The sequence below is a fragment of the Punica granatum genome, chromosome 6 (genome assembly GCF_007655135.1).
Source record: "Punica granatum isolate Tunisia-2019 chromosome 6, ASM765513v2, whole genome shotgun sequence".
NCBI lineage: Eukaryota > Viridiplantae > Streptophyta > Magnoliopsida > Myrtales > Lythraceae > Punica > Punica granatum.
This window is the reverse complement of record NC_045132.1, coordinates 23,897,156-23,907,151: the sequence shown is the minus strand read 5'-3', so window position 1 is coordinate 23,907,151 and position 9,996 is coordinate 23,897,156. Positions and strand designations below refer to the sequence as shown.

General features: G+C 48.5%; 2 protein-coding genes across 2 annotated transcripts; one reads left to right on the top strand and one right to left on the bottom strand.

The window, feature by feature from the left end:
- The first annotated feature begins 219 nt into the window (after positions 1 to 219).
- On the top strand, positions 220 to 4,105 carry LOC116212002 (U-box domain-containing protein 44-like). The gene is made up of 3 exons (XM_031546572.1): positions 220 to 1,924; positions 2,001 to 2,298; positions 2,402 to 4,105. The coding sequence occupies exons 1-3, from the start codon at positions 698 to 700 to the stop codon at positions 3,967 to 3,969; spliced, it is 3,093 nt and encodes a 1,030-aa protein (XP_031402432.1). The 5' UTR covers positions 220 to 697; the 3' UTR covers positions 3,970 to 4,105.
- Positions 4,106 to 6,671: 2,566 nt separating this feature from the next.
- On the bottom strand, positions 6,672 to 9,212 carry LOC116212003 (DEAD-box ATP-dependent RNA helicase 21). Its single transcript, XM_031546573.1, has one exon. The coding sequence runs from the start codon at positions 9,072 to 9,074 to the stop codon at positions 6,915 to 6,917; it is 2,160 nt and encodes a 719-aa protein (XP_031402433.1). The 5' UTR covers positions 9,075 to 9,212; the 3' UTR covers positions 6,672 to 6,914.
- Positions 9,213 to 9,996: the final 784 nt, after the last annotated feature.

Sequence of the window (9,996 nt, the reverse complement as noted above, 5' to 3'; positions counted from 1 at the left end):
GGGAAGATTCCCTCCCACATCGCTTTCCAATAATAGACTAGAGAAAGGTTTGACTCGCTGTGAGACATAGGTTTGTTCTTGCCTTTGAGTTTTTTTTTTTTTTTTTCTTTTCATATTGTAGACGGGAATAGTGAGCATAATATAATGATATAAAAATTTTAATAATTAATAAAAGGATTTTGGTGCTTTCTCACGCGTTTGCCTTCCGACTCTTTGCTTTTGGAGTCTTTGTCTGAGTCAAACCTACAGCGAAAGATTCTCAGGATAGATTCCCGACACAGTGTTCTTCATCTTATTCCTACGTGCAATGTCCAGCTGGTAATGTAAATTAATCGCTTGAAATTCAGCCATGGAAATTGAAGAGCAAGAGCTCTGAGACGAGGAAACTACTAGCAGCTTCAACTCGGCCCCCCACACACGCGATCACTCCCGACCAACATTTTATAACATTGACTTCTTGCACCTCACCGGAAGCTTCTGCTTTCAATTCCCGTTTCCTCGGTCCATCTTCAATCCGAAAACCCCTCTTCGGCGTTCGTCCGTACTTTTTTCCTTCGCCCATCTCATGAATACCAGCCGGCCGTAAACTGGTTCTGCGTTCTGTGGCCGAAGCGCTTACTGATGACTGTCTCCCGGAACCGGGACTTGTGAACCTTCCCTTTGAATTCCTCTGGAAGTTCTTTGCCTTGCGAGCTCGATGGACTTTGACGTCGGACTAAAGGATGTGGGCTTCGCGGTGCTTCAGGAACTGTGGAACCGGGTGGCTAAGCAGGCAGTGGAGCTATCCGCCGAGACAAGAGACGTAATGTTTGAGAAGAACAGCTTCCAGGAGTTCTCCAGGAACATTTCTCAGCTTAACATTCTCCTCCGTGCATTGGACGCGAAGAAGATCGAAGCTGCGATAGGCGTGCAGCTCACGGAAATGGCCCTTGACACCCTCAGTACCCAGCTCCAGCGGGGCCGGAGGATAGTCCAGAACTGCAAGTCTAGGAGCCGCCTGAGGGTCCTCCTCCACTCGGGTTCAGTTCTCCAGCAAATGCAAGTACTCTCTAAGGAGATTGCAGTGACAATCTCGTCGTTTCAGTTGATGAATCTTGGAATCAGCTCGAACCTGAAGAGCATGAATAAAGGAATAATTCATGGTCTAAGATCAACTGAGTTTCGATCCTCAATAGCCACTGAGACGATCATGGCAGAGATAGAGAGATCAATGACCGAGGACAGAAAGGACCGTGATAACTCCATGAAACTACTGGAGAGGATTGCAGAAGCCGTTGGATCAACAAGCGGCGGCAACATGGCCTTGATAAGGGAGGAGCTGGCGATACTGAAGCGGGAGAAGGAGGAGATGGAGGCCCAGAAGAAAGAGGCTGAGGCCCTCCAACTGTCTCAGCTCATTCAGCTGCTTTACAGCACTGAGTTGGTCGCAAGCCCGCCATCTGCCAATGAAAACGCTAATATAGCTCCCCGCAATTACCTGGTCGATTCCTTCGTGTGCCCTCTTTCCAAGAAGATGATGAGGGAACCTGTTGCAATTCTATGTGGGCACAGCTTCGAGCGCCGGGCCATTGAGGAGCACTTTGAGAAGGGCGAGAGGACCTGCCCCACTTGCAAGGAGGAGCTCGAGTCTATCGATGTCACTCCCAACCTCACCCTTCGGGGTTCCTTAGAGGAATGGAGGCGAAGGGACAGGGACTTGAGGTTCGAGAGTGCTGTCCATGCAATAGATTCCGATGACTGCTCCCAGCAGAATAGAGCCTTGGAAGACTTGCAGTCTCTGATGGAAACGCCATCCTACACAACGAGGATAGTGCAAGAGAATCTCATCTGGAAGTTTGTGAACTTTCTGAAGGACGATAGCCTAAACACCACGGCCGCGCTGAGATGTCTGAATTGTTTAGCAAGACACTCTGAAGACAGTAAGGTAGCAAATTTGGCCATTTCCTTTTCCTGTTAATAGTTCGTCGACTTGCATTCTTTAATGAACTCCTTTCATGCAGGAAGCTATTGCGGAGGCGGGGGGCCTTCGCTTGATCATTAAACGGCTCTACAAGGGTGAAACTGAAGTCGATGCTCTTGGAGTCCTGTTGGAATTGTCTACAAAAGAAGCAGTTGCAGAAAAGATTGGGAGCACCAAGAGCTGCATTCCTCGTTTGATTTCGATGCTGAATCACAGCACTGAGGATGTCAAGGAGAAAGCCCAGGAACTGCTGCAGAACCTCTCATTTAACACTCACTTCGTGGTTAAAATGGCAGAATCGGGACATTTTCATCCATTTGTTGCCCGCTTTAACCAAGGTGGTTGTTCGCTTCAGTTCCATCACGTTTCATTCCTTTGTCTCGAACGTGGAGGTAAAATGAAGGTATGGTATATTTTTACTAATTTAAAATCTCAATGCAGGACCCCAAGAAACGAGGGCTTTGATGGCAGCAGCCCTGTTTCAGATGCCGCTCAAGGAGAACGGCGTTTTGGAACTGAAAAACGAGCAGTTCATGCACAACCTTGTACAGATGCTTTCCTCAAACTCGCCTGCATCTAAGGCTGCATCCCTCAAGACCACCAAGAAGCTCATGGCCTATCCCGAGCTGGTGAAGCTGCTTGTGGCGGACCCTGCTACAATCCCACTCATCCTTGGAGTCATCCTCTACGGTAAGTCAGATCCCCACCTGAAGGAGTCCGTGGAGATCCTCGCCCTATTGGTTGGGTCCAGCGAGAACTCCGATTTCCAGGTATTTCAAGGCTTAAAAGAACTGCAATCAGAGCACAATGTGGGTCTCTTCTTGCAGCTCGTCTTTAGTTCCGATCTGCAGACCAAGATACCTTTCTTGAAGTTGCTGGTCGAGCTTGGTCGCAAATCAGATGCCGCCAGGGACCTAATGCGGTCCAATGACAACTTCATCATTCACCTGTTCTCATGCCTCAGCAGCGATCAGAAGGGCAACATAAGAGTTTGGGCCATGAAGCTGATTCACAGCATATCAGAAGGCCACAATAATGGTGTCCCACTCCCGATTTCCCCCGGGAAGGAAACGACAGTAAATACACTTGCGTCAATCCTTGCCAACTCCCCTCTTGTTGAAGAGAGATCCATCGCTGCTGCAATCATCAGTGAACTCCCCAAGGATGATCCTGTGATCGATGAAATATTATGCAGATCGGAAACTCTGAAGGCCATCTTTGAGGTCATCTGTGCCATGGATATGGAGAGTGATCACATTGGAATGGAACCCTGCCAAGGGACAACCCTCTTGGAGGATGCATTGGCGGCTCTATTGCGGTACACAGAACCCACAAAGCCTGAGCTCGGGAGGCAAGTCGGAAAGCTCAAGATGTACCCTTCCCTAGTCCGTGTATTATCAACCGGAAGTTCACTAGCTAAGCAGAGGACTGCGATTGCCCTAGCCCAACTATCCCAGTCCACAGGTCCATCGGTCTCCCTAGAACCAGTTGAAACCAGCAGCTCATTCCAGTTCTCGCCCTTGACAAGTTTGTTAGGTAGGATTTCTGGATGCTGTTTGGCCTCATCTGAGATTGATTACTCATGTCCTGTCCATGGCATTGCCTGCTCGCCACGAGACACTTTCTGCCTCGTGAAGTCCGATGCAGTGAAGCCCCTCGTGAGATCATTGAGCGAGACTGAGTCTGGAGTTCAGGAGGCTGCTCTCATGGCTTTGGAGACTCTGTTAGCAGACCCGATAACTCGTTCCCGTGCAACCTCCACAATCATTGACAGCCAAGGAGTGGCAGCAATCTTTCAGGTTCTCGAGAAGGGGCCGTTGCCGGCAAAGTCGAAGGCACTCGACCTCCTCGAGAAGATCCTGAGCCCAGGGCACGCCATTGACCAAACATTATTCCGGAGGGTGGAAGGATTCCTCATCCAACTCCTCCACGACGATGACCTCAAGAAGAAAGCAGCGCTGGTGCTTAGACAGATGAAACTGATCCCACACCAGTCGTCTTACTTCTGAACCGACTTCAAGCTTACACCCCGGTGGCTATTTCATTTTATATAACAATCCCGAGTTTCATGTACTTACACATGTTCGATTGTATAGACATCTCAATAAATCCAATGCAGGTCAAAGATTCTTTTATTTGCACTTGTATTTGTGGACTTATACCCATTACGAGCCTTAATCCGCTCGTTCTGCTCCTATGATCCTCAGATTAGGAAGAACTAATTAGACCTCCTGATGTCTCCCGAACCGGAAAACAGATTATGATCAAAAGAACGTGTTGCTCTCTTCGCGTTGTTGTATCACAGTACTGATGCAGCACAGAAGGAGTCAAACCTCTTGGAACGATTAACAGGGAGAATTGAGATATTCAGTTGCCTGCAGGCAAGGGAAAACCTGAGGAGAAGAACAACGGTTTCCACAATCCTCTCTCTCTCTCTCTCTCTCTCTGTACACTGCGTGTCTATATAAGGACTGCACTTGACATTCATTCAAATCCATCATCCGATTGATTCAACTGCTCGCAGTTCGTCCTTCTTCAGTGATACGGAAATGGCTCTCGTGAGCTCCTCTTATTTTGTTATTTGGTCTTGTCCCTTAGTGTTGGTCCGGCTTCGGCTTGGTGACATAACTTAATGGTGGTTGTGTGGCTTTGTGGCTTTGAGTGCAGAACTATTGGCGATCTCTGCTGACCCGCATTGGTAGCCGGAACCGATCCTTCTCCACAGCTGCTGCTCCCCCCGGTTCCCACACCACCCGGTCCTTCATGGATTCTTCTTCTTCATCTCTTTTGAGTTCTGTTTCTTACACTCATAATTCAGGAAGTTTGAGCTAGTAGATCGAGCAGTTACGTAATCTCGTATGGCCTCACGTCGCGAATGTTTGGACTCCCAGAAACTTTTATCTGGTCCTAGGATACAAAAGAAACGAACATAAATAAAAAGAGGCAAAACAGTCTGATATTGATCCTTCCACCATCCCTCATCCATGCAGGTTGAATTGTATACATCAAATTGTCCGAGCCATGGAGTACCCTTGCACCCTTTAGCAATAGAATCCTTTTGTCCACAGTGCTTGGTATACTATAGAACCAGAAACGGAATCAAGTAACAAGAGCAACATAAAACATCCGAGCGATCCTAACCGTGATGATATGTGGGTTGCAGGTGGGCAGGTGCAGAACGGACGCCGATCTTTGTTATGGGTGGGATGGTGGTCTGGGCAATGCTGATGGCGACCTACACGGCAACGCAGCAGCTGGTACACTCCCCGGCAGTGTACGTGAGCAGGAGGAGGAGAGGGACCGTCCCAGAGGTTGAGGAGCCCGAGCGCGTCCGCAACTTCTCCGACAGGTTCCTCAAAATGTCCATCCTCCGCCACGCAGCCCGAATCCAGTAGTTCCCTCGAGTCCTCCGTGAGCCAGTCCGCACTGATCCTTGAACTCAGTATCACTCCCCCATTCTCAAAGATGGAGAACCGGATAATATCGTTCATCATAATATTTCCCAACTGATTAACTGTCCCTTGCAATCTAACGGGAGTAAGTTCGATGCTTGAATCCTGCAGGCTTCGTGAGGCACTGACCCTAAAGGAGTAGAGACGGACCCAGCACGGCAGTGAATGGAAAAGCCTGGTCACGGTATCGAAAAAGTAGTCTTTCTTTACTTATTGGCTCATCTTCTTGGAGTTCGAGTTCGAGATTGTAAATACAAGGTTCTTTCGTTCTTTCTGTTCCACCTTCCCAGTTAGGCAGCTGGTAATCTGTGATGCCGTAGGGACTGCCGTATGGTGCTTGAGTCAGACTATGAGGCTGCTGCTAATATTTATGTTAATGAATAATGAAAACATCCTTCCTGGTTCATAAATTTTTGCATTCCTGTAACATACACTGCAATAATCGATTGCGTACAAGTCGATTTTGCATTTGCAATCCTGCCTGACCTGATAGTCCCCCTTTTTTTTTTGGCCATTATTAGAAAGACTGGTGTTAACATAGTTCGGTTCAGGTAGTCGGGAGGCTGAGAGGAAGGAGCTGAGAAACTTGATCCATGAACAGATAGTGAGATGGCTTCAAAGGAAGATGATGAAGCTCGTGTAACCTGTTGAATGAAATGAATGTCCTCCTACTAGGGAGACTGAGAAATCAAAGACCAAAATCAACAAAAGAAATTTACGCATAAGAAAATGGCATAAGAAAATGGACGGAACAAACTTCCTATACCTGTAAATAATGAACGGGTTAAGAGTAAAGAGTGTCGTTACCTAATCGACATCGATACTTGACTATGAGGGCCAGAGATCTAATTGAGATCATTGTACGATCTCCATTTCAGCTTCATTCTAAGTTTCTTTCACATCAATGAATGGAAGACCGGGGTGCGGGGAAACAATATCGACTATATGGAGGTTCTGGTAGATTGAATATCACGGCAGAACTCGAGACTAATGCATATGGATAAAGATGAAAGCATGACGTCTTCAACTTCTCCAAATGCAAGCAATAAAGAATAACACAGCACTCGCCTGCCGTCACCAGCATACCTCACCAGAGAGAGGACAAGATTGGAGACAGCGAACCTTCATATGAGATCCTCAAGACGAGAGTAAAACAGAAGTACCTTAAAGCAATGCATAATCGACATAAAGATTACTCAGATCGATAATAACGCAACCAATGGAGGAAGAAGCATTTACCTAAACCAGTCAATTGAACATATGCTCCATGAAAAGCTAATGAGCGTACTCCATCAAAATAAGAGATGAGACTGATCACCACAACTAAGGGGAGTGACATGAAAAGTTCAACTGATATATACTGCACTTAACAGAGCGAATTGATTTCCTGTTTAGAGAATATGTGTAAATGCCAAACGTCTGATATAGTGAAACACCAAAAATATTGTGAAAATTCAATTCTCCAACAGGAAAATCCTACGGCAAATCAAACCTTGTTAATCCTAGTGAGTGAAAACAGTGTCGTTCCGTCGAGGAGGCCTGTCGGGGATTGATCCAGGCTTGAACTTGGCAGCCTCGTGCCTTGCAAGCTCGGGAGGCACTGGACTATTACTCTGAATAAGCATCTGCTTGAGATCGTAGAACACGTCACTGTCACCTAGAGTCAGGAATGTCGTGGCCACACCAGTCTTCCCCGCACGTCCTGTTCGTCCAATACGATGAGTATATGCGTCTATAGTTCCCGGCATATCATAATTTATGACATGGGCCACGTCGGGAATGTCGATACCACGCCCAGCAACATCAGTAGCCACGAGAACTGTATACCTCTTTGACCGAAACCCTTCAAGACTTATCTCTCTCTGCTCCTGTGACTTGCCGCCATGCAAAGTGGTCACCTTATAGCCCGCCTTGTCCAAGTTCTTGGCGACGGTATCAGCATTCTTCTTCGTGTTAACAAATACAATTGCAGTCTTATCACCAAGATCATCCAGCAACTTCTGCAGCTTGAAGAACTTCTCTGATTCCTTCATCATTATCACATGCTGGGATATCAAGTCAGTTGCTTTTCCTGCAGTGCCAATGGTAACCACAACAGGATTCCTCAAGTACTTTCTTGCAAGCCGCTCTACCCCAGGCGGCATCGTCGCGCTAAACATATAAGTGGTACGATAGATTTTCTTCTCGTCAAGCTCCTCATCTTCATTCTCAGGCTTCAAATTGCTCGAGGGCATGGCGTCTAACACGCCCACAACCTGTGGCTCGAAACCCATATCAATCATCCTGTCGGCCTCATCGAGAACCACATAATTACACTGATTCAGAACTGCATACCGCCTTTCCAAGCAATCAAGTAACCGCCCAGGAGTCGCAATCACAATCTCACAACCATTCCTAATCCTAAAACCCTGTTCCTCAATCGACTGCCCACCAACAATAGAAACCACCCTGACACCCATATAATGCGCAAACTTCATAGTTTCCTCCTCAATCTGCTGAGCAAGCTCACGGGTAGGTGCCATTACAACAGCATAAGGCCCCTCGGCTTCATTCTCCTCAGTCAATGGGGGCAACCTCGAAATGTAAGTCAACATAGGAAGCACGAAGGCAGCGGTCTTACCTGAACCCGTCTCTGCAATCCCTATCACATCTCTCTGCTGCAGGCCAAGAGGGATGGCAGCCATCTGAATAGGAGATGGCTTTTCGTACTTAGCCCTCTCCACGGCCTTGAGCAGTTCGGGGCTAAGTTTGCTCTCCGGCCAGTTCCGCATTGGCTTTGGTATCTTCGAGCCCTTGTAGGAGATATTGTGATCCTCCCTGAATATCCTCCAATCCCTCTCTGTCATCTCCTCGAGCTTCTTCTTGGTCCAGTGCCTATCTACTCTCATATCGAACGCGTCATACAAATCAGCAGCTTCTTCCTTCTGCTTCTGTGCCAGGGCCTCTTCGGGCCTCTCCTCAACTCCCTCCTTCTTCCGAATCTCCTCCCTCAGCTCCTTCTCGTTCTTCGCGGCCAGCTTCTTCTGCTCCCTCCGGTCCATCCCAGCACGAAACCCTCGCCCGAACAGCAGCTGCGCCTCGTGAGGGTTCTGGTACAGCAAGTTCATGTCCCTCGACGTGTCCTCCGTGTTCTCCCAATCGAACGAGAACCTGAACTTCTCGCTAGGTTTAATAACCCTCTTCTTAGGTTTCTTCGACCCCAAATACTGCTCCTTAATCGCTTCCAGCTCCTTCTCCCTCTCTCTCCCCGCCAGCTTTTCCAACCTAGCACGCTCCCGACCCTCGTCGCGCTCCCTATCCCGATCCCGATTCCTCCTGTCCGACTCGCGGTCCCGCTCGCGCCGGTCTCTTTCCCGCTCGCGCTCCCGATCTCTGTCGCGGTCCCGGTCCCGTTCGCGGTCGCGGTCGCGGTCGCGGTCCCGGTCCCGGTCCCGGTCCCGGTCCCGGCGGTCTGAATCGGGGGGCCTGCCGTTGCTGGGAGACGGTTCCGAGGGGCGCTTATGGGAGAGAAGCTGCTCCTGCCGGCGTCTCTGGGCAGCGACCTCCTCCTGGCGGCGTTTTAGGGCGAGCTCCTCGCGCTGGGCCTTGGTGAGGAAGACAGGCCTCACGGGGGCGTCGGGGGCTACAGTTGGGGGGATGCCATTGTCGGTGGATCGGTTCATCGGAGCAGAGACGGCGTTGTTGGGGAGGGGAATTGACAAGTAACCTCGCTTGGTTCCTCGCAGGATGGGAAAGGAAATCGGCGGAAGCAGCAGACGACGACGACGATTCGAGAAGAAATGACTGTCATCTCAATCATGATGTCGGTCGGCTCCACTATCGTGTACTGGACGCGTAAGCTGTTATTTGGATATAGCCCAATCCACTTTAGGTTTGGGCCAGTTGGGCCTTTGGCCCATCAGCGCTGACTAATGAAATCAATATATAGCCCAAACTGGAAGATGAAATGGTTAGCTACATTTTGATTTTACTCATGTCACAAGTGATTGGGTCGGACCTTCTTCCATTAGCACTTGATTCGGCTGGCACTTTACAAGTCCTTAGTAGGGAATGACAATCCATTTGACTCGTCATCACATCGTGACACTCGTGCCGGTCCCATTTTCCTCTTGTTAACTTTGGTCAATCCACTAGGCAATATCAAGCAACTGTTGAATCCATGCACACATACATACATGCGTGTGTCACGGGCTTGCTATTGTATCTAGCGTTCCCTACCCGTGCGGCCCTAGAATCACTATTCTAGGCAGCATTTCCCTTCACAGAACTTCTAAAGAGAGAAACTAGAGAGAGAAGCTCTGGAGAATGATACTTGTATTGCTTTTTCAAGTGTCTGTACAAATGAGAAGGTGAGGCCCTTATATAGGCACTCAGTAATTAATGTACATTCAACTACTTCTACCATCTACCGGTATAAATGCAATTGTCCCAACTACCGATATTAATTACAGAAGACTCGGGAGACTTCTAGAAGGTTCGAGGACCGAGGCTCTCCAGAAGACTCCATCGCACGCATTTCCTAGCAAACCTCAACAATTTCGGGCTCTCCCGATCATCTTCGACGTTCGGAAGGTTCGTTCGTAA

What these genes read in the sequence shown, in the direction of transcription:
- LOC116212002 (XM_031546572.1), top strand. Translation starts at nt 698, where the DNA reads ATGGACTTTGACGTCGGACTAAAGGATGTGGGCTTCGCGGTGCTTCAG. An exon ending in GACACTCTGAAGACAGTAAG is followed by an intron (nt 1,925 to 2,000) that starts GTAGCAAATTTG and finishes CCTTTCATGCAG; the next exon opens with GAAGCTATTGCGGAGGCGGG. An exon ending in TGTTGCCCGCTTTAACCAAG is followed by an intron (nt 2,299 to 2,401) that starts GTGGTTGTTCGC and finishes ATCTCAATGCAG; the next exon opens with GACCCCAAGAAACGAGGGCT.
- LOC116212003 (XM_031546573.1), bottom strand. Translation starts at nt 9,074, where the DNA reads ATGAACCGATCCACCGACAATGGCATCCCCCCAACTGTAGCCCCCGAC.